General features: G+C 53.4%; 3 protein-coding genes across 25 annotated transcripts; 2 read left to right on the top strand and 1 right to left on the bottom strand.

Annotated features, from left to right (window-relative positions):
• The first annotated feature begins 1,475 nt into the window (after nt 1-1,475).
• NR2C2AP (nuclear receptor 2C2 associated protein) lies at nt 1,476-3,726 on the top strand. Its single transcript, XM_086408203.1, has 5 exons — nt 1,476-1,917; nt 2,109-2,199; nt 2,567-2,672; nt 2,745-2,812; nt 3,063-3,726. Exons 1-5 carry the CDS (start codon nt 1,880-1,882, stop codon nt 3,180-3,182), a joined length of 423 nt encoding a protein of 140 aa, XP_086264329.1. The 5' UTR covers nt 1,476-1,879; the 3' UTR covers nt 3,183-3,726.
• On the bottom strand, nt 3,232-9,225 carry RFXANK (regulatory factor X associated ankyrin containing protein). Of its 17 annotated transcripts, none has more exons than XM_086408186.1 (11): nt 9,046-9,179; nt 8,269-8,408; nt 7,561-7,755; nt 6,012-6,092; nt 5,816-5,881; nt 5,438-5,538; nt 5,134-5,259; nt 4,718-4,784; nt 4,440-4,531; nt 4,274-4,354; nt 3,232-3,452 (listed from the first exon to the last, which is right to left on the bottom strand). In XM_086408186.1, exons 3-11 carry the CDS (start codon nt 7,745-7,747, stop codon nt 3,441-3,443), a joined length of 813 nt encoding a protein of 270 aa, XP_086264312.1. In that variant the 5' UTR covers nt 7,748-7,755; nt 8,269-8,408; nt 9,046-9,179; the 3' UTR covers nt 3,232-3,440. The 17 variants fall into 17 exon arrangements, 12 of the variants coding, with proteins under 12 accessions (XP_086264312.1, XP_086264309.1, XP_086264313.1 ...); XM_086408183.1 differs by having other exon boundaries at nt 6,012-6,095; nt 9,046-9,176; XM_086408187.1 differs by having other exon boundaries at nt 9,011-9,125.
• Nucleotides 9,175-21,606, top strand: BORCS8 (BLOC-1 related complex subunit 8). Of its 7 annotated transcripts, none has more exons than XM_086408201.1 (6): nt 9,175-9,238; nt 9,930-10,138; nt 11,812-11,924; nt 12,345-12,467; nt 16,224-16,334; nt 21,288-21,606. In XM_086408201.1, the coding sequence occupies exons 4-6, from the start codon at nt 12,382-12,384 to the stop codon at nt 21,391-21,393; spliced, it is 303 nt and encodes a 100-aa protein (XP_086264327.1). In that variant the 5' UTR covers nt 9,175-9,238; nt 9,930-10,138; nt 11,812-11,924; nt 12,345-12,381; the 3' UTR covers nt 21,394-21,606. The 7 variants fall into 7 exon arrangements, with proteins under 7 accessions (XP_086264327.1, XP_086264328.1, XP_086264324.1 ...); XM_086408202.1 differs by having other exon boundaries at nt 12,403-12,467; XM_086408198.1 differs by lacking the exon at nt 9,930-10,138 and adding an exon at nt 17,953-18,027 and having other exon boundaries at nt 12,403-12,467; nt 18,493-21,606.
• The last annotated feature ends 278 nt before the right edge of the window (nt 21,607-21,884 follow it).

The following is a 21,884-nucleotide window of genomic DNA, read 5'->3' on the forward strand; positions in this document are numbered from 1 at the left end:
TCCCCTCTCCCAGGAAGCCCTCCCTCAGGTAGACCCTCTACTTCTCCAGCCTCATCTCTCCCTCTGGCTCAGCTCTGGTCCCATGGGGCTGGGATTATATGTGTCTAGTCCTTTCTTCCCCAGATTGGGAGATCTTCAGATATGGGGCTGGAACTGAGACCTCTCATAGTCCTCAGCATCACTCAGCACAGGGCTGGGCAGTAGGGAGTGGCAGGAGTTGTTTACTGAATCAGTGAACCAAACCTTTAGCAGTGTATCTGAGGCTTTGTATAATCCAGCTTGGCAAATTCCTGTTCATCCTTCAAAACCCACCTCACATTACCCCTCCTCCAAGAAGCCTGTCCCAGGCAGCATTTACTACCAAGATAGATTTGGAAGCCAGGACTTCTGTGTCCCAGTGGTGACACACAAGGCTGATAAAGACGCCCAGTACTCGCACCAATGGCTTCTTCCCCAACTCTTCCTTTGGCCTCTGGGAGGCAGTGAAGTGCAGGGATTCCCAAGCTCTGGGCTTCCCTGGTGGCTCAGTGCTGAAGAATCCTGCTTGCCATGCAGGAGACGTGGAAGATGTGAGTTCGATTCCTGGGTTGGGAAGATCCCCTGGAGAAAGAAATGGCAACCAACTCCAGTATTATTGCCTGGGTAATCCCGTGGACAGAAGAGCCTGGAGAGGGTCGCAAAAGAGTCAGACATGACTTCCCTGGTGGCTCAGACAGTAAAGAATTCTTCTGCAGTTAGGGAATGAACTCGGCAGACTTCGTTCTACTGGTGGGAAGATATCATTATAAGAAGTCTCTTGCACTTTAAAACTAGTGCTCTATACCCGCAGGTACCAAAGGACAGCCGCCCACACACAGTAGGCACACATTTTCTTTAGATACCTGCATTTTCCCTCCATATCTGAGAGACTTGCTTATAGAAATCCATGGCCCCCTTGTTTTCCACCGAAGTAGGAAATGTCACTGCCTGTCTCCTTGTAGGGCTGGCCTTGGGGAAGTCCTAGGGAAGGAAGGCTCCTCCTCTAGTAAGCATCTCCAGCTTCAGTTTTTTATTGTTGTTTAGTCATTGTGCTGTGCTCAGTCATGTCCGACTCTGTCCATAGAGATTCTCGAGGCAAGAATACTGCCGTGGGTTGCCATGCCCTTTTCCAGTGCATCTTCCCAACCCAGGGATCGAACCCAGGTCTCCCTCATTGCAGGTGGATTCTTCACCGTCTGAGCCGTGTCTGACTCTTTAGTGACCCCCTGGAATGTACCCCTCCAGGCTCTTCTGCCCCTGGGATTTCCCAGGCAAGAATACTGGAATTGGTTGCCATTTCTTTCTTCCCAACCCAGGAATCGAACTCAGGTCTCCCATGTCTCCTGCATTGCAAGCAGGATTCCTTTCCACTGAGCCAGCAGGGAAGCCCGCAATCAAGCCCGCAATCACTGGATCAGGGCCCTTTAAGAGGCAGGCACTGAGGGGCGGGGCAAATTAAACCACGCCCCGGTCGCGAGGGCCAGGCGCGCCTGCGCGGCTTTCACGCGGTTCCGGATCTTGCTTTTGGTTCCGAAAGCAGTTTGAGAGAAACTGAGGCTCCGAGAAGGAACGACCACTCCCTAAACCGATAGGAAACCTATTTACCTTCCTTGGACCCACTGTGAAAGGCCTGGCCTGGGATCGTTAGCAGTGTCTCCGAAACTCCAGGTTTTTCCACCAAGGGGTTGGTTGGTCAAGGAGACATTTAGGCCTGGAGAGACTGGGCAGTGAGGGATCTTGTGCCGCGCTACAGGTGAGGGCGCGTAGATTCTGAGGCGTGAACAGAGTCGCGCTCTGGCCGCCTGGATTCGAACCTGGACTGAGCCCAGCTCTGAGTCCTGCGAGGCCTCGTGGAACCGAGATGGCCCACTCTTTGGTTTGTCCAGAGACAGTGAGCAGGTGAGAGCCCCGGGCAGGGGTGGGGTGTGAACGGGGGCGGGCAGTGGCGGATGAGGCCCTTGGCCTGGAGTGCAGTCCCTAAGGGGCAGACAGAAATGAGGGAAGCGGTGGTGAGGAAGGGGTGAGCCAGGGAGTAGGTGAGCCCGCGCCACGGTGCTCAGCACCTCTCCACGCTGCGACTCTGCCTTTAGGGTGAGTTCGGTGCTGAATCGGAACACCAGGCAGTTTGGCAAGAAGCATCTGTTCGACCAGGACGAGGAGACGTGTTGGAACTCGGACCAGGTGAGGCACTCTCTCCCTGGAGTCTCCACCCCTAGTGTGAATCAGAATCAGGGCGGGGAGTCTAAGAGATTCCCTATTGGTCAAGTGGTTGAGAGACTGATTTCCCTGCTGAGCGTGTGGGTTCAGCCCCTGATTTTGGAACTAAGATCCTACAAGCTGTGCTGCACTGCCAAAAGAAATGAATGAAAGAATTAGGGGTCCAGTGTCCCCTGAGAATTTGGGGGCTCCCCAGCTGGGCAGATTGGCCAGGAAGGGAACCTGTGCTCACACTATGCTCCCCACCCCTCATGGACTGTGTGAATGAGAGAGACATGGCAGGGCTGCGTCTGAAGTGCTCACGGGCCTTTCCTTTTCTGTCTGCTTCCAGGGTCCCTCCCAGTGGGTAACACTGGAGTTCCCCCAGTGCATCTGTGTCTCCCAGCTGCAGATCCAGTTCCAGGGGGGCTTCTCCAGTCGCCAGGGCCGCCTGGAAGGTACTGGAAAACCCTGGAAAGTAGGGGATTAGAGAGGGCTCGCTGGTCTCACTGCCTCTTTCTCTGCTACAGGTTCTCTGGGGAGTGAGGCTCTTAGCAAGATTGTGGATTTTTACCCTGAGGACAACAACTCGCTTCAGATATCCTGTTTCAGCCGCTGGGTGGGATGATCTGTGCCTCTGAAAGCTGTGGGCCCCGGCCTGTGACCTTGGGCAAGTGGCCTCTAGGTCTCCACTGGTTCACCTGTAAAATGGGCTCACGACAGTCTGTTCTGTGTGAGAGCTTCTCAGGGACCAACAGTGTGCGGGTGACCCAGCGCAGTGGATGTATCTGAGCTGGGGCTGGCAGGTGGGAAAAGATAAATCTGTTTCCCTTGACTGTTCAGCTTACACCTTCCCAGTGCCACCTGCTGAGGTGGACCGGCTGAAGGTGACATTTGAGGACACCACTGATTTCTTTGGCCGAGTGGTCATCTATCACCTACGTGTGCTAGGGAAGAAGAAGGAGTGAGGCTGCTGGGTGGCTGCCTCCTCCAGGAAGCACAGCAGAGTCCTTCAAGTTCTGCACAGAAGGTTTATTGGTTCCTCTTGGAAAGGGCCCCCCTCCCACCGTCTGTCCAGGAGCTGCCTTTGAAGCCGGTTCTGGGTTCCCCCAGCTCTGGGTCAACCATTTTGTTCCCTGAGTGTCTTGAGTCCCTGGTGGGCAGTGTTTACTCGGGGTCGGCAGGCACCAGGTTGCTCTGGAAGAGTTTGAGGATGTGGTTCTCGATCACCTGTTGCACTGGAAACAGAACAGGGAGGAGGTGGGCCACGAACTGAACGTCGGCTGCAGAGGCACAGGCTGACCTGTACCTTCCCCTCGGGGTATGAGCAGGGCCCTCAGCCCTGGGGCCTGGATGGAGGACCCATTTCCTCCTCAGGGAGATCAGATCCATGCCAGAGAACAGCTGGGAAGACAGAGGGCCCCTCCCTAGCAACCTCAATTTCCCCGAAGTTTGTAAAAATGCTTTTGGGGAGGTTTTTCAGTTATTAAAAATATTCTTTACCCAGCAAAATTGACAAACTGGAACTTTTAGAGTTGAGAAGGACTGTGAGAAATTATTTGTTTCAAATGGACTAAAACTTCATCAAGAAAGGATGGAATGGGATATTTCCCGTGCACCACCCCCCATGACCCCAGGGATTAGTTCTGTTAGGATCTCCCCATTTTCTGAAGTAGGGACTCAAACTGGGGTCTGTCTCCAGCCCCCATTCACATCCACTTCCTGCCATGGAGGGGGCTGGTCTCCACGGCCATGCGCACTGTGGCCCTCGTGGTATCCTCGCCCCATCGGGGCCTCCTTTAGACCACTCAGTGCCTGCACGTCCCTCCATTACGGCCCCTGTCACCGATACACATCGGCCTCCTGCCCCAGTACACGGGAGCCCCGAGAGCTGGGACTAGTACGTGCCCAGGCCAAGTATACACCAGCACCTGATGTTTGCTAACATGAACACTTTCGCTGCTCGCATCTGACATCCAAAAGGGGTGTCCCGGGCACCCTGCTGTGGGTTACCCCACCTACAGCACCCGGACACTGCCTCCAAGGGTCTCAGGCCAACCTTTCCGATATCCCAAGGCCACGGCGAGGTCCATCGGGGTGTAGCCGGAGTCTGCCTCAGTGGTGAGATCAGCTCCTCGGGCTGCAAAGCAGAACAGGTGCTGCAGAGGAAGCTGGGCTGGAGACTAGGAGCCTGGGTGGGGTGCGGAGGTGCAGGGACTACCCACCACGCAGCCACGGGTCTGCTGGTAGCTGTGTGGCCCTGGACTAGAGCCTGACTTGATGCATGTGGCCACTGGGATCTCCACCTCCAGGGTCTCTGAGGTATGCAGAGTGTGGGTGCTCAAGCCAGTTGGCCAGACCCCTGTGCTGTTCCTGCCACCTCCTATCCCCACCGCAGTCCTCCAGGAGAAAGCTCTTACCCATCCCAAGAGCAGTTCAGGCAGAGCTCAGACCCCTCCCTGGCCGCCAGGATTCCTGCAGGGCCAGCCTCTATTCCACTCACCCAGCAAGGCCTCCACGCACTTCACATGGTTCCCACGCACGGCGTACAGCAGTGGCGTCCCTCCATTCTGTCAGGAACGGGTAGAGGACCACCGACACCATCTTTCCCAGATTCTCATGACCCCCCCATACCTTCCAATTTAATGTGGTTCCTCCTGTTTGTCACTTGGCCCATCTAGTTTCTTCCCTGGATCTCAGCTTACATACTGCTTCTTCCAGGAAGCCCACCCTGACTTCCCTTGGCTCTCCAGGCAGCCTCGGCTCTGTTCACTACATCTGAGCTGTTTATGTGTCAGCTAAACCCCTCAAAAAAAAAACAAAAAACTGGGAGCTCTGTGAAGCTTGGGGATGGGTCTCAGCACTCCGAACAGACTTGGTACCCTGTGAGGCGCCCAGGGCCAGTAGGTGGCGCCTCACCCAGTCATAGATGTTGATGTCCACGTCTCGTTCCAGCAGAAGCCCCACGATGTCCGTGTAGCCACCGGTGCTGGCCAGTGACAGGGCACTCTCCCGCTCCTTGGCCAGGATGTGGGGGTCGGCACCCTGGGAAGAGCAGAGGGGGCAGTGACAGAGCCAGGGCAGAGGGAGGGCTGGGGGCAGCCTCTGCAATCCTGGGGCCCCCGTGTTAGCTCCATCTTACAGACATGGCCCCAGCAGACTCAGCTGAAACCGCTGCCCGCCCTCCAGTCCTCAGGAAGCCCCCAGCTGGGCTGGGACGCACCCACTCAAGCAAGAAGCGGACAGTCTCGATCTCTCCAAAGGCGGAGGCCCAGATGAGGGGGGTGAAGCCGCGCTCGTCCGGCTTGTTGATGAGGTTGTCGCCTGGCAGGAGGGGGGTGGTACCACTGGGATGTACCCCTGCCCACTCTCCCCAAGGCTGTAGAACTGGGGACGGGGTGGGCGGCTGGGGTCAGGTGTGGGGCAGGGAGGCATACGTGTGGATGACACATGTGGACATGCGCAGGCACATGTACAGACGTAGGCACACATGTGGAGGCTCAGGTCATGTCAGCAGCCACACGCACACACCAGCAGGTGAAGTCACGCTGGCGTACGCGTGTGGGCATGGACACACTGGCACACACGTGTGGGCACACACCTTTCCTCAGATGCTCCTTCAGTTGGCTCAGCTCCCCTTGGGCTGCGAGCTGGTGGATGGACAGGGCTGGGGGCCAAAGAGAGGCAGAGTCCTCACCTGTCCCATCCCTGCTCCATTACTCCCTGTCCAAACTTGCGCCTCTCAGCCCCTGCCACCCCGCCACTTCTCTTGCCCCGGGGACCAGGGGCCCACTCACAGTCCAAGGTTGCTGGCAGGGCTGAGACCTCATTGCCCCGCTGCCGGTTGGTGAGGGTCGTTGAGTGTTTCAGGGAGTTGCCTGCTGGGAGAGAGAAAGGGCTTCGGTTTCCCCTCAGTATGTCTTGGGTTTTAAGGCCAGACCCTGGAGGCTTGGCAGAGAAGGCAATGGCGACCCACTCTAGTACTCTTGCCTGGAAAATCCCATGGGCGGAGGAGCCTGGTAGGCTGCAGTCCATGGGGTCACCGAGTTGGACACGGCTGAGCGACTTCACTTTCACTTTTCCCTTTTATGCATTGGAGAAGGAAATGGCAACCCACTCCAGTGTTCTTGCCTGGAGAATCCCAGGGACAGGGGAGCCTGGTGGGCTGCCGTCTATGGGGTCGCACAGAGTCAGACAGGACTGAAGTGACTCAGCAGCAGCAGCTGAGGGCTTGGAATTACCAGAGGCTGTGCCTGTCTCCAGTATCCACTCACTCCACCCTCTCAGAGGCCCAGGGTGTATATTTCTCCTCCATCCTGGCGAGGTTCTGCACAAAGTCCCTGCCCTCAAGGGCCCATGGACAAGCCAGGGAGTCAGACAGAAATAGAAACAGAATGAAAGCTTAAGCTGAAATACGGGCTCAGGAGAAATGAAAAGCAGGTGGAAGAGGGGCAGAAAGAAGGAAGGGCGGGGGGCGAGTCCCCTTCAGAGAAAGTGGTCAGAAAGGGCCACTCTAAAAAGGCCCAACTGGGAGCCTGGCCAGCTGAAGAAACCTGGGGAGAGGTGCAGGAAGAGCATTTCACACAGCGGGAACAGCAGGGGCAAAGGCCCTGGGGGGACTGAGTAAGACACTCTCAAAAGATTCCCATCAAAAGAAATCCTTGGGTCCTCAATAAGTCAGACACAGAATTATCATCCGACCTAGCATGGTACCCCCCAAAGAGTTGAAATCACATGTTCAGACAAAAAGTGTACATACATGTTCACAGCAGCATTATTCACCAAGAGGAACAACCCAAATGTCCATCAGGGATAAATGAATACAGTAAATATGGTCCTTCCATACTACAGAAGATCAGTCAGCTATAAAAAGGACGAAGTACTGACACACATTACAAGGTAGGTGAACCTTAAAAACACGCTGAGTGAAAGAAGCCAAACAGAAAAGGCTGCATGTTGTATGAACCCATATATAGGAAATGTCCAGAACAGGCAAGTGCATAGGAACCGAAAGCGGATTTTGGTTGCCAGGGGCTGGAAGAAGGGGATGGGGAGTGACTGCTAATACCTCTGGGGTTTTCCTTTTGGGGCGATGGGAGTGTTCTAGAACTACAAAGATGTGGAAGTGACACACCATGGTAACTTACTGCCACTGAGTTGTAAGCAATTCCAGTTAAAATGGTTAATTTTATGTGCATCTTAACACAATGAAAAAAAAACAGTTAAGCAATCCCTCACAGGGTGGAGAGGGAAGACACATTCAAGGTGATGGGACATAAAGACAGAGGGCCTGATATGCCACCGTTCTTGCATCCCAGAAGCAGGAGTCCAGGGGAAGTATCCTACCTTGAGGTGAGGAGCTGCCAGCATCTGACTCAGGATTCCCAGGCTCTGGGGTACAGGGGAAGAGACTGAGGACCACAGTGTCTGAGCTGTCAGGGGCCTCGTCCCTGGGGTCTTCGGGGTCCCCAAATTCTGGGGTTGAAGGCTGCTGGGTCAGGCTGAGATCCTCGGCAGGTTGGGTGTGCTCCATGGGGAAAGCTGGTGGAAGGGCCAAACAGGGAGAGATGGCAATAATTATCAATAACTCATTAAGTAGGCACTGACTGCATACCTGGCCTTACACAGTAAGGGTGGGTAAACTCAGACTCAGCCAGAAAATTAACACCAGAGTCCAGTTTTAATTGGCCTTCTCAGACCTACTCCTCCCCACCACCAGAGCACACACAACAGGCATTGTTTAAAAGCCCTCGCTCTGGGGTCCGCTGTGTGTTTGAATCCCTCCACTTTATACGCTGTGAAAGCTTGGGCATCTGACTTAATTTCTCTAAGCCTCAGTTTCCTCATTAAAAAAATGGGGACATGAGGCCTAAAAAAATCATGTCTGTAAATATCTGAGCAGGAGGCCTGATACCCGGGCAGATCTTAATAAATGTCTGCTGTTGTTTTTTGGGGGGAGGGGGGAAATCCCTAGAATGAGCGAGGGCTCAACAAAGATGTGATTGGCTGCATCTCACCCTCCCCTCCCAAGCCAATCCATCAGGGTCCACTCACCTCCAGCTAGACTCCTCTGTCACCCGACGCCGCAAGTCAGGGTACCCCCAAACTTGGGGGCGCAACTCACAAACTTTTCTCTTCCAATTGATGTAAGGGGCAGCAAGATGGAGCCTGTACTGTCCGCGCCTTGCCTGCTTCTGCTGGGACGAGAGCAACTTGATACGCGACCGCTACCCCCCACCCCGAGTTCTCCCACTGCGCCTGCGCATCCCCGCCCCCCGCAAAAGTGCGGAAAGGCTGGAGCAGTAGGAGCGGTTTCGGGCCCTTTAAGGCTTGAGGGAGGGCCGTGGCTTCCGCCAGGGCAAGAATTATGCAGTTGCGCCTGCGCATTCCCGTCCCCGCCGCCCCGGAGGAAGCCTGGTAGGGTCGGGAGGGATGGGCGGGGCCTCAGAGAGCTCTCTCTCGAGTTCACGGCTCTCGTCCTCCTCACCCCTAACTCCGCCCACGTTTTTCCTGACGCAGCCAATCGGCTCCGCCTTCGGGCTTTCTTTAGTAGAGGGGCGCGAGGGACTCCACCACTGCTGCCCCCTTCCGTAAAGAATATCTCCTATGCAGGCGTGGGGGCTCAAGAGCCTCTGCAGGGATTTGGTGGCAGCAGTGGGGTACAAGTGCATGGAGTATTTCCCCAGTTTGTCTGCCTCCGGAAAAGGGGTTCGGTAAAGGAGGGAGCCCTTGCCCCTCCTCCGCCTGAGGCGTCCCTCCTGGAGCTTCAAGGGGTCTCCGGCCCCTCTTCACTCACCTCCCGATTGCCTCTTTCCCCAGTCTCTCACTCACCGCCTTTCTGTCTGGGTTGAATAAGAATCTAGATGGGAAGACCAATTAGTACCGGAACTGGATAAGCGCGGCGTCCAGTTTCGCAGGGAAAGTTTAGGCTGTTGTCTCTACCTCCAGACTTCCGGTTCCGGTCCTCGGAATAGGGCCGTGGCTACTATGGAAGAACCCGAGATGCAGCTCAAGGGGAAGAAAGGTGGTGCGGGGCCCCACGCGGGGCGGGGCGGGGCGGAGGGGCCAAGGACCCGTAGAAGGGCAATCTGAAGGGGGTGACAGAGGGCCACGGCAATGAGGGAGCGTTTGGGGGCAGTGATTGAATTGCCAAGAAATCCCGGCTCAACCGCTGACTAGTTTTGAAACCTTTAGAGACTATGTGCCTCAGTTTTGTCATCTGTAAAATGGGGAGTATAATAGTCTCCTTGCCTCCCCCCATAAAATTGTGAGAATTCAGTAACCTGATATGTTAAAACAATGTGTAAAACACTGGAAGAATGCCAGAGGCGTGGCAATTGTTGTGTGTAACGTTTCCTTTGTATTTAAGCATTTGCATATCTTTGTTGTTGGAGCCGCTAAGTCGTGTCCGACCCTTCGGGATCACATGGACTGTCAGCCCACCAGGCTCCTCTGTCCGTGGGATTCTCCAGGCAGGGATACTGAAGTGGGTTGCTGTGCCCTTCTCCAGTTGTATATATCTACATATTTGTAAATGACATAGTTAAAAGTTACAAAATTCCACAAGCTATTTTTAAAGTGTCAATGTCGTTGTTAATTTGTTACATAGATTATTGCTAGTGAATTATTTACACGTCACAAATACATGTAATTCCACATCCTTCATAACAGCACTGTGAGGTGTAAGCTATTACCACTGTGTTCATTCTCAAAAGGAGGAGCCCTAAGCGGGTAAGAGGACAGACAGTTTGGAGGTGGCAGGCTGGGCTCTGCCTGAGTCAGGGCGCAGTGGTGAGCTGGGCACACCCAAACTGGACAGTCGCAAGCACAGCCTCCCTCGACTCCCAGACACCAGCAGGTTCCCCGTCACTAACTACAGTGTCCTGGGCAGTGGAATGGCGTCCATCTCTGCAGCAAAGCTTAGGTGGGTTCTGTTATCCTCCCCTTTTTCCAGATGAGAGAACTGAGGCTCAGAGATACTCCTGCCCTCACAAACCCCAAGTCTTAGATAAACATAACCTAATAAAGAATGAGAATTTTTATGTCTGAAACGAACAAAACATTGGAAGTCAACTATACTCCAATGTAAAATTTTTAAAAAAGAATAAGAATTTAAGTATAAGGGAAATGAATAAGTTCTGAGGTTGAGAGTGAGGTTGAAGGGACATCTGATTAAGCTTGGTAATTAGGGAAGGCCAGGAGGTGACATTTGAGCTGAGACATGAGGGGTGAAGGGAAATGAGAGGTGGGGATGGAGGCAGTGTCATTGGCGGGATCAAGTACAAAGGGCTTGAGGTGACACAGTGTTCAGAGCTGTGCTGCAATGCTAGTCACAGTACTTATTCATATTTTAATTAAAATTAGGTAAAATTTAAAATTCAGTTTCTGAGTCACATTTCAAGTGCTCAGTAGTTGAATATGACTAGTGACTACCATATTGGGCAGTATAGTTTATAGAACCCTCCCATCATCTCAGAAAGTGCTTGTGGAGAGTGCTGAATGTCCATGGAACAGCCGTGAGGCCATTGTGCCTGGGGCAGAGGGCCAGGTAGGCGGTGGTGGGGGCGTAGTAAGAGTAAGCAGAACATGCAGAGCCTTCTGGGCCATGTGAAGCAAGGCAGATTTAATTCTCTGGCTGATGGAAGTCATGGGAGTGTTTCAACCAAGGGAGAGACCTATCTGATATGTTTAGTAGGAGCTCATCTCGTCTGTTTTGTGGGGATTGGATTGTTGGCAGGAAGCGGAGCAGGGAGACCAGGGAGCAGCTAAGTTTGGGATCTAGGTGAGAGACAGCTGTGCCTGGACCAGTAAGGGCAGTGCGGTGGTAGAAGTGGGTGAGTTTTGGGCTTTGTTTTGTGACCGAACAAGCAGGAGCTGCTCATTGATGGGGTAGGAAGGGCAGGGACCACCATCTGGCTGCTGTTTTTGAGGCACACCCTGGGATGAGGAGTTGTCTCTAATTAACTTACTAAGAGAGCCCCACACAGGAGAGGGGGAAACAGGACAGGGTTGCAGAGGAGGCTGAGCAAGCAGCGACCTCAGGTGGAATCCTGCAGAGGGGAGCCACGGTCCATTCCCACAGGGGAGCTTATGGGGACGAGTCGCACCTCTGAGTTGTTCGGACACTCAGCATGGGTCGTGGGCTTTCCTCCCCCTCGGTGGTCAGTCTTGGCCTAGAGCCATCCACCCATGTAAACTTGCAGGCACTTTTGGGTCCAGTTGCCAGTGGGCATCTGAAGAAGAATCTCTGATTTTGTCACAGGTAAATGAAATGTGAGTGGATCTGAGCGGGTAGCAACAAGCAAGTAGGTTTAGGAAGGGAAGGATCATGAATTCACTGGATACATTAATGTCATCAAGATTGAGGCCCTTCTGTGACTCCGAGATGGAGTTGTTTGGCCCTGCTGTGATCATCTGCAACCCATCACCAGGGCCACAGGTGACCCAGCTCGGAGGGATGCTGGGCACTCGTCTACTCTGGGTGGACTCACAGGTTGAGCAATCAGGAATCTAATGCTTTGTCTCCTTGATCCCCCGTCAACCCTTTCCCCCTCTCCCCACCGGCCCCACTTTGCCAACTGTCCGTCCTGGACCCAGTTACTGACAAATTCACTGAGAGCGTCTACGTCCTGGCCAATGAGCCGTCTGTGGCCTTGTACCGGCTGCAGGAGCACGTGCGCCGCTCTCTGCCTGAGTTGGCCCAGCATAAGGTGAGTGTCCTGCCCTAGCGACTGACCTCTCCCAGGGTCTGCACCTTGTGAGCTGGGGCCTGCTAGGTGGAACAGGGGCTGTTGGTGTAGGAGTTAAGGCCGGGACATGAGCAGGGAGGTGCATGGTCACTGACCCAGCTTGGGGCTGGACGGATACATGTGGGGTGGATTTGGAAGAAGAAGAAGGTGCTGCGTCTGCTGTGACCCATGTGGTGAGAAGGAGGCAGCCACAGGAGGACCCAAGGGAAAGATGTGCCCAGGCAGAGGGAACAGCCTGTGCAAAGGTCCTGAGGCATAGCTGCCATGTGTTCACAGAAAGCCCAGACTGAGGAGGGGTGGGAGTTGCTGGAGGAAAGATTGGGGCTAGAGGGGGCGGGTCTCTACAGCCGTGGTGATTGGCGTTCGGGTGCTCCATTCCAGAGAACTGGGAGGAAGGAGGTAACAGCCAGCCCTGCTCATGGCTCCCCACCCTCCACAGGCTGACATGCAGCGGTGGGAAGAGCAGAGCCAGGGAGCCATTTACACCGTGGAGTATGCCTGTAGGTGAGCACTGCCCGTCTTGCGCCACGGTGGCCCGGGTGTTCAGGGGCTTCCGTCAGCTGCCTGCTGAGCCCTGGCCTGCCAAGCCCACCTGGGTAGGGGCAGGTGGAGCTCGACTCAGCTGGCCACAGGGCAGAGTTCCAGCCCAGACCCGTGCTTCTCACTCTTTGATCCTCACGCTTCTTCCTCGTCCTCAGCAGCCCCCACCATCTGTCACAGGAGGGGGTCCTAAGGATTCCAGGAGGTGCCTCAAGAGGCCAGTGTTTCCCACCCACAGTCAGGACCACAGACTGGCTGGTGGGGTGGATGGCAGCCGGGGGTAGTGCCCAAAAACATTACTGTTTATTTTAAATTTTTATTTCTTTCTAATTTTTTATATTGTTGTAAGAGGCACATAAGTAAAATTTATCATCTTAACCATTTTTAAGTGGACAATTCAGTGGTTTCAAATATATTCACAATGCTGTACAGCTATCCCCGCCACTCACCTCCCGAGTTCTTTTCATCTTGCAAAACTGAAACTCTGTCCCTGTTAAACATGAACTCCCCATTCACCACCCCCATTCCTGGCTCTTGCCATTCTACTTTCTGTCTAAAAATCTGACTGTTCAAGGGACCTCACATTAATGGGATTGTACATTTTTTTTTTTGTCTTTTTGTTGACTGTCCTCTTTCACTTAGTATCTTCAAGGTTCATCCACATTGTAGCCTGTGTCCAAATTTCCTTCCTTTTTTTAGGGCTGAATACTATTCCAACCTATAGCCAGATCACATTTTGTTTATCCTTTCATCTCTTGGACACTTGGGTTGCTTCCATGTTTTAGCTACTGTGAATACAGTTTCTGTGACCAGGGATATACCATTTATTGTGTTTTCTTGTTTGCTTACCTTTCTCTAAATACCCAGAATTCTTAACCCCAAGTGAAAGATGCACCCGATAATAAAAAGCAGTAGTTGGTGCTTCTCCGTTTTATTGCAGCTTTGCCAACCTGCCTCCTGTGCTTCTTTGGCTCCCCGTGACTGTATTTCATGTCCGGGCTTGTTCCGTTTGCTTTAGGAGTTGGTGACTTAGGAGTGCTCTTTGCTCCTAGTACGGGCTGTAGGTTGTTTTGGTGGAGGCTAAACTGGCACCCCACTCCAGTACTCTTGCCTGGAAAATCTCATGGGTGGAGGAGCCTGGTCGGCTGCAGTCCATGAGGTCGCTAAGAGTCAGACATGACTGAGCGACTTCACTTTCACTTTTCACTTTCATGCATTGGAGAAGGAAATGGCAGCCCACTCCAGTGTTCTTGCCTGGAGAATCCCAGGGACCGGGGAGCCTGGTGAGCTGCCATCTATGGGGTCGCACGGAGTCGGACATGACTGAAGCGACTTAGCAGCAGCAGCAGCAGACACTCCCCAGCAGTCCTTGTCCGTGGCACTGTGGGATTTGCCTGCCTGTTTCTGTTGTGTAGTCGAAGTTCCTTGACAGGAAGTCCTGTTGCTGGGAGTTCTGCCATCACCAGCCTTGACCCCTCTGCTGGGGCTGGAGGGTGATCTAGACTGATGGCATCTTCCTGGGGATTGTGGTCACAAACACTCTTCTCAGCTCCAGGAAGAGTAGAAAAGATAAGGGAGTTTTTCTTGCAACTACTAAATAGTTCCTGGTCCTCCAAGAACCTTTTGGCCCAGGTTGGGGACTTCCCAGGTGGTCCAGTGGCTAAGAATTCAAGCTCCCAATGCAGCAGGCCTGGGTTTGAGCCCTGATTCGGGAGCTAGCGCTCATGTGCCACAACTAAGAATTTGGATGTTGCAACTAAGGATCCCGTGTGCCACAGCTAAGACCTAGCACAGCCAAATAAAAACAATTTTTTTTAAAGGCCCAGGTTTAAGGAAGAACAGATCAAAGTCTGTATTGTCTCCCAGTTCCACTAGCTGCCCTGTCCATTGCAGGAGCTTGGACCCTGGTTGGCTGTTCACACTTACATTTTAATGAATTAAAATGAAATAAAATGAAAGATTCAGCTCCTCAGTCTCACAAGCCACACTTCGAGTGCTTAACAGCCAGCTCAGTGGATAAAGAATGTGTCCATCATGTTCCAGAATGTTCCATGGGACTGCCTTGTGGTAGGCAGGGGGCCAATCTGCTCTGAACTCTGAGCACTTCTCTTTCGTGAGATGTAAATCTCTCTAATGCTGATAGACTGTTTCCTATGGACATGAAAGGGCCCTTTTAGTTGTTGAAAATGCCTCACGCAGTGTTAATGGTTGGTGTGAATCTGGAAGATACTCTATGGTCTGTTGGTTGGGCCAGTTGTGAACTTGTGTTAGACAGCTTTTTATCGAAGTTGACAGATACTAGGAAAGCTGACTGCATTTGGTGGTGTCAGATGAGCAAATGGAGAGTCTGAGTTTCAGCCAGCGCTCCCCACCTTTGATCTCATGTCCATTTCCAGGCAGGTCCTTGACTGATAATAAATGGGATTGACTTCTTTGTCTTTAATAGAAGGACTTGGAAACGACCTTTTATTTTTACTGCAGGTGTCATTGCACACACAGCTTTCTGGCCTTAGCGATGCCCAAGAGGTTTGCTGAATATTTCCTGTAGTGCTGTTGGAAACAACATTTTTATTAGACATTCATCAATGTGGCAGCAACGTCAGAGCTTAGCACAGCTTTGCAGAAGTGCCTCTCTAATGGTGCTGAGTCTAAACTCACTTTTAGCGCTTTTCACAGTCCAGCTGACAAGCTTCCTTCAGAGGGAGGAATAGGTTACCTAAAAGGAAAGCATGCTATTTAAAAAAATGAAAGCTGAGTGCTGAAGAATTTATGCTTGTGAACTGTGGTGTTGGAGAAGACTCTTGAGAGTCCCTTGGATTTCTAAAGGAAATGAATATTCCTAAAGTCCTGAATATTCATTGGAAGGACTGATGGTGAAGCTGAGGCTCCAATATTTTGGCCACCTGATGTGAAGAGCTGACTCATTGGAAGAGACCTGACCTTGATGCTGGGAAAGATTGAAGGCAGGAGGAGAAGGGGACAACAGAGGATGAGATGGTTGGATGGCATCACCAACTCGATGAACATGAGTTTGAGCAAGCTCTGGGAGTTGGTGATGGACAGGGAGGCCTGGCGTGCTGCATTCCCCGGGGTCACAAAAGTCGGACACGACTGAGCAACTGCACTGAACTGATGTTATTTTGAGTTATACGTGGTCTTTGCTATGCATGCGGGCTTCCTCTAGTTGCAAAGAGTGGGGGCTGCTCTCTAGTGGTGCTGCTCAGGCTTCTCCTTGTGGCGGCTTCTCGCCGCAGAGCGCAGGCTCTAGGGTGCATGGGCTTCAGCAGTTCTAGCACACGGGCCCTAGAGTGCCTCTTCAAGCAGCTGCGGTGCACAGGCTTAGTTGCTCCAAGGCATGTGGAATCTTCTCAGACCAGAGATCAAATCCGTGTCCCCTGCGTTGGCAGGCAGAATATTATCCACTGTACCACCAGGGAAGCCCAAAGCATGTTATTTTTGAGGTCATCTTTGAACGCTTACAGCTTCTTCAAAGCATTAAATGGTCTAGCAGCCATCAAACAAAAGTTGTGTCTTGCCATCCAGTGTTCTGGTCCACAGGGAAATTTAAACTTTATGCACAGTAAGCCCTCAGGAAGGCCCATGGGATCCCCCAGCAGCTGGACAAACCACTGGGCCAGTGCGGGTATCCACTGAGGTCCGGTTGCAGGTGTCCACTGGTCTGGTCTGGTGCCGCTGACTGGGTCCCCCATCCCATTGCAGTGCCGTGAAGAACCTTGTCGACAGCAGCGTCTACTTCCGCAGCGTGGAGGGTCTCCTCAAACAGGCCATCAGCATCCGGGACCACATGAACGCCACGGCCCAGGGCCACAGGTAGCTGCTGGGACTGCCCGCCCCTGCTGCCCTCAGCCTCCTTGCTGCAAGGACCTTCGCTGCTCAGCCAGGAACTGCACCTTCTCGCTCCTTAGACAACTCCCTTTCTTGGTCTCACGGTGGCTGGTGACTTCCTCTTGTCCTTTGTTGTCTGTAGTGGGAGTTGAGTTAGTCCACACCCAGCTCCTGTGCGCTGCTGTGTGCTTGGGCTGGGTGCTGGGGGCGTGGCAGTGACCGAGACACGTTTGCTTGCGGCCTCAGGGAGAGGCACACGGCAACCAGGTAGACATGGAACAGACAAGAGCATTCCAGATACGTGTGAAGGAGGAGAAGGGGGCCCCCTCTGAGGAGGTGGCAGAGATGCCAACAGAGGCTTGAACAAAGCGCAGACAAAGGTGACCATGGGTGGGTGTTCAGTGTGGCAGGGGGTGCAGAGGCCCTAGGCCTGGTGAGCTGGATGTGTTGGAGGACCGAGGCAGTTGTAACTGGAATGGGTGCAAGCGGGGAGACGGGGCTAGGCAGGTGGGCAGGGACCTCGAGGGCAGCAAGGAGCGTGCCCAGAGCTGAAAGAGGCTTTGAGCCGATGACCAGATGGTGCAAGAGTGAAAAGTGCTTACAGTCCTTACATAAGGGGGAGAAGTAGCTCTCTTTGGCTTTGTTTTCATTATAGTTTAATAAACATGCATTTGAACACCTATGTACCTGCTGTACCACTTCCCAGGTGGCTCGGTTGTAAAGAATCCATCTACCAAGCAGGAGACACGGATTTGATCCCTGGGTCGGGAAAATCCTCTGGAGTAGGCAGTGGCGACCACTCCAGTATCCCTGACTGGAGTACTGGAGTACTCCATGGACAGAGGCGCCTGGTGGGCTACAGTCTGTAGGGTCGAGAAGAGTCAGACACAGCTTAGCGACCCAGCGGCGGTGGCAGCAGCACGTGCTGTAAGCCGTCACTCAGCCTTGAGATGGGTCTGACTCCTGCAGTGTGGGGTTCTGGCATGCCTGTCCCCCACAAGGCCTTAGAAAGGAAGAAAACACCTTTATGTTGCTGTGTGTGATAACAGACACAAGAACCGTCAAAACCGAAAAAGCCTTGCATATGTGTAAGAAGGGGTATGCAGTGACCTGCCCTCTGAGGGTAGCATGAGCGGGGTTCTTGGGGGTTCACCGAATCACCAACTGGCTTCTCTGCCTCGGGTGCGTGACAGCCACTGGGACTGGAGTTCACTGCAGCAAGCTTTGCACACTACCCCTTCCCTCCCACAGCAAGGCCACAAAACCGATAGCTCCTACTTTCAGCTCCGTTGCCCAGCTGCTTCCAGAAGCCCTGCTTGTGCCTCTGAAAGACACCAGTAGCAGCAGCCGCGTAGTAGCTGCTCATCCCCTCTTGCCTCTCTTCGCAAGCCCCAGGGATCTGAAGCTCCCAGGCCTACATGAGACCTAGCCGCAACCTCTGAAGTGGGTAGCTGGTCCTGTTTTTTACAAAGGATACCCTGAAGGCTCAGGCCAGGAGTCCTGGGAGACTGGAGTGTGACCCCAGTGTGCAGTCCAGTCTAGCCGAGCACGCCTCAGGGCCTTGGACCTCAGCCTCATAGATGCTGCACATGTTTTGTTCCAGCCCTGAGGAACCACTCCCACCCTCCTCAGCCTGATCCTGGAAGAGACTTGGAGGTGCTTCGGCCCCTCTGACGAGGTCAGTGCCAAGTGGACCTGGAGCCTCTCTGCTCCGTGCTCTGAACTAACCCATCCCCTCAGCATCTGAGGAGGGACCTGCTTGACTAACCACTGGGGTTTTCTCCCTGGGCTTGTTCAGTGGTTTCGTTTATGGGAAGCTAGAGAGTAGGGGCACCTGGTGCCCTCTGCTGCGCAGGGCTGTCAGCCCATCTCCGTGGTGCTCTCTGTCGTCTTCCTGCCTCTCATCCAGGCCACAGACCCTGTCTGGATCCCAAGGGCCCCTGCCCTTCAAGAAGAGCAGAGCCCCATTTTCGCTACCCTCTGTGTGCCACCTGCTTGCTTTACCCACACTCACTGTCTCAGGCAGAGCCCAGCATGGCAGTTATCCACCCGGCTCTGGAATCCTCTTTCTACTGGTGACCTGCCGTGTAACCCTGAGCAAGTCCCTCCCCACTCTGGTCTCTGCTTTTCCCTTCCATCACAGTGGTTCATTAGCAGCAGAGAGGACATTACTACATACAGAGATGCCTGTTGCAGCAGTCAGCTACTGCTACGTGACAAACTGCCCCCAACCTTAGCAGCTTATGACACCAATCATCTGCCTGCTTACGGTTCTGCAATTTGGCCTGGACTCGGCCACGTGGGGGCCATCCGTGGTTCTTGATGGGGTCCGGTATTCTGAGGTAACCTCGCATCTGGCCCTTGACCAGTGCTGCCTGGTGTTGGGGGGGAGTGTCTAGTCCATGTGGACTCTAGCGGGCCAGCCCAGGCTCCTCCTGGTGCTTGAGTGCCCCGGGGTGCACACACTCCTTCAGCCTTCCCTTGCTGTACAGTTACGGGCGTCCCATTGGTCAAGGTCAGTCACGTGGCCAGGACCGGGACCAGTGGGAGAGAACTGCAGGAGGGCTAGTACCGGGAGGTGTGGTTGCCATCTGAGGAGAGCATGGCACCGAGACTGGCCTGGTGTCTGGTTCTGTGCTCATGCAGGGTAGACACAGGCAGACTGGAGGGGCCGAGGGGCTGACCGTGCCCGTGGCTTGTTTAGCTCTCAGCCTCCTGCTCATTTGCCATGGTGTGCGCTTGCACTGCGGGTCTTCTCAGAGGGTCAGGGGAGGCTTAGATGGGGACAGGGACCCCTGTGCCTCCTCGAGCAGCAGCCCTGAGTGCCAGGAGGTGGCAGCGTTCGTGGGTGTGCAGGCAGAGTTCTTCTGGGGCTCCTGTCACGTGCTGGGCTTGGCTCTGGCTATTGGGGTAGTGAGGAACACTACGGATTGTGGGGTTGCTCAGGGGACCCCTGGGAGGGCCTGGAGCAAGAAGGGCTGCCAAGGGGGTATGCTGGGGACACGCCCCAGCTGATCCAGGGTATTCGAAGGAGAGACGGCCTAGGCGACTATTTATATGCTAATTAGAGATATAAAGAATAATAGAATGAGGATAGCTCAGTAGGAAAATTCACTGGAGAAAAGAGGCTGAGTAGCTTGGTTTACGCGGGAGACCAATAAAACTTCAAGACAAGAAGTTTGCACCACTTACGTAGGCCACAGGCGCCCTCTCGAATAGCGGGAGGTGCCTCACCCTAGACACCTTCTCGAGTGGGTCTTAGAAGCCCAGGCATAATTAGTAAGCGTGGTGGGTTCCGCGCTCCAGATGGAGACTCAGCTGGAAGTTAAAGGGAAGAATGACATGGGGAGACCAAGCGTTGGTGAGCAAGGCCCGTAGCTTTATTTTCAACAGGGGTTTTTATACCCTGAGTTACACATAGAGGATAATAGGGGATGCAAAGTCAGCAGTCTTTGATTCTTATCAAAAACCAGGGTTTCTTTCCTGCAAATTTATCGTATACAAATGGTTTAGGTGATTTACATCATCTTCTGGCCAGAAGGCCTACGAACATTTTATGACTCTTGACAAGGACTTATCAACAAAGACTTATTTTCTCTAAGAGTAATTATTTTAAGGTTTGGCACCATCTTCCAAAGATAAAATTGCATTCCTATAGGGCGGATGTGTAATGGGTTTACAACAAAGGAAAGAATTTATTACCTTAAGGGTCTAAAGTTACTAACACCAAGGCCACTACTTATTTTTTTCTATATACCAACTATTAATTAATACACATTCAAGGATACAATTCAGGGGATGTGAAAACTTGGCAACAAGCATTGACTCATCAATGAAATCCTTTACTAGTTTATTCTGACAGTTTCTAACTCTCTGAGAGGCTCTAAGCTATTTGAATATCTTAAGCTTCCCGTGCCTCTGGAGGCTAGGAGACTGTAAACAATCGTATGCATAGCTGCAGGAGTCCGGGTAAACTTGTCAGGCGAGTTAGAGAGCCATCTGAGGGGTTTGGATTTAAACACTCCTAATTGCCCAGGAACTTTATTAATTGGAGCTGTAAGTTAACTCTTTGACAGAGAGAGAGAGATGGTGGTAGGGGACAGCCCCCAGTAAAGTCAGAGGTGAGAGCACAAAGCAATAAAGTAGGCAGACTCTGGTTTTTGGGGGGAAAATGCTCGAGAATATCCGGGCGGACTCCTGAGGCTCGATCCCACCTTTGCGAATGCCGAGCCTCCTTCCTCATGACCTTTGTCACGAGTGGAATGCCTCACCGGCTCCCGGCAGGGGTCAGCCACCCACCCCATTTCACCACCCAGTGTTGCCCACCATCCCTGGACCCACACGCCCCCATCTCCTGCATCCTGTGCCCTGGTCCCACCCACCCTCGTGCCTCAGGAAGCTGCCCTGCTGCCCCTTCTACCCCCTCCACACCCAGCGTGTTTCTCCTGCACCTGCCTGGAGGCTCCAGGCCAGCCACGAGTGCCCCGAATCATCTGCTGTCCCTTGACTGCTGTACCCCCTCAGAACAAAGTGCTCTGTGGCGCCTCCTGATCCCACCTTTGTTGCTACAGACCCTGCTCTTCTCCCCAGAATTGCTGCCCCACACCCCCTCTCAGAGCCTCTACTCCCACTGTTCCCCAGATGGCTCCCCCACAGGGTTATTGGTGACCTTTCACAGGTCTTCCCTGCTTCTCCAGGCCCAGGGCCCTACACACATCCCCATTTTGCAGAAGAGGAATCAGGCTCGGAGAGGCAAGGCAGGGTCAACATCATGACCGGAAATGCCAGGATTCACACCCAGACTCTCTAACTCCCAGCACTTCACCTCTTCTCTTGGCCCCACCCAGGATCCTGCTTCAGATGCCACCTCCTTGGGGCTCCCCTGAAGCCCTGGGGGCATCTCAGAGCTCACCTTGACTCTCATCTCTACCCCCCTAGCCTGACCAAAGCTGGACTCTTTGACACAACCTTGCGGGACTTGGTGGGGACCGAAGACCAAGCAAGTGTGGCCGGCGCATCCCTCTTGCCTCTGGGCCAGCCATGAACGTTCTGAGACGAGGCTTTGCTGCCCTTGGATTCTTACCCGCCCCTCACTGGCCCTGGACATGGCCTTGGCCCCTCGGACCAATAACTGCTGCCACGACCACACACCTGCTGTGTGTCCAGCTCTGTGCCGGGTACTTCACAGTGGTCATCTTTCATCCTCAGACAGCCCTGTAAGGGAGATGTCACCCCAAATACAGATGGGAGAAGAGAGGCTCTGAGAGGTGGCGTCATTTGTGCAGGTCACACAGCTAGGGGAGAGCAGACCCTGGTCTAACGTGGTCCCAGCCCTGCCCCTGCCTTGCTGTGTGACATGGGGCCTGGCTCTCACCCTCTCTGGTCCTACCTTTCTCCATCTAGACAAGAAAGCATGGACTGGAGCCTTTTCTACAGACTAAGGCAGACATTTGTGTAATTGCCTGCCTGGACTGTGTTCTATCTCAAACAGAAATGCCCACCCCAAGGCCATATATAGAAGACACCCTGACCCCA

The sequence above is a fragment of the Bos grunniens genome, chromosome 7 (assembly GCF_055505025.1).
Source record: "Bos grunniens cultivar Pamir isolate PY7600 chromosome 7, Bosgru_T2T1.0, whole genome shotgun sequence".
Lineage (NCBI taxonomy): Eukaryota > Metazoa > Chordata > Mammalia > Artiodactyla > Bovidae > Bos > Bos grunniens.

Coding starts and splice junctions, on each gene's coding strand:
- RFXANK (XM_086408183.1), bottom strand. CDS start 7,747: ATGGAGCACACCCAACCTGCCGAGGATCTCAGCCTGACCCAGCAGCCT. Junction 6,096..7,560: donor TGGCAGCTCCTCACCTCAAG/GTAGGATACTTC, acceptor TCTCTCTCCCAG/CAGGCAACTCCCTGAAACAC. Junction 4,355..4,439: donor AGCAGACCCGTGGCTGCGTG/GTGGGTAGTCCC, acceptor TCTGCTTTGCAG/CCCGAGGAGCTGATCTCACC.
- NR2C2AP (XM_086408203.1), top strand. CDS start 1,880: ATGGCCCACTCTTTGGTTTGTCCAGAGACAGTGAGCAG. Junction 1,918..2,108: donor TGTCCAGAGACAGTGAGCAG/GTGAGAGCCCCG, acceptor CTCTGCCTTTAG/GGTGAGTTCGGTGCTGAATC. Junction 2,673..2,744: donor TCGCCAGGGCCGCCTGGAAG/GTACTGGAAAAC, acceptor TCTCTGCTACAG/GTTCTCTGGGGAGTGAGGCT.
- BORCS8 (XM_086408195.1), top strand. CDS start 9,202: ATGGAAGAACCCGAGATGCAGCTCAAGGGGAAGAAAG. Junction 9,239..11,811: donor GCAGCTCAAGGGGAAGAAAG/GTGGTGCGGGGC, acceptor TCCTGGACCCAG/TTACTGACAAATTCACTGAG. Junction 11,925..12,402: donor CTGAGTTGGCCCAGCATAAG/GTGAGTGTCCTG, acceptor CACCCTCCACAG/GCTGACATGCAGCGGTGGGA.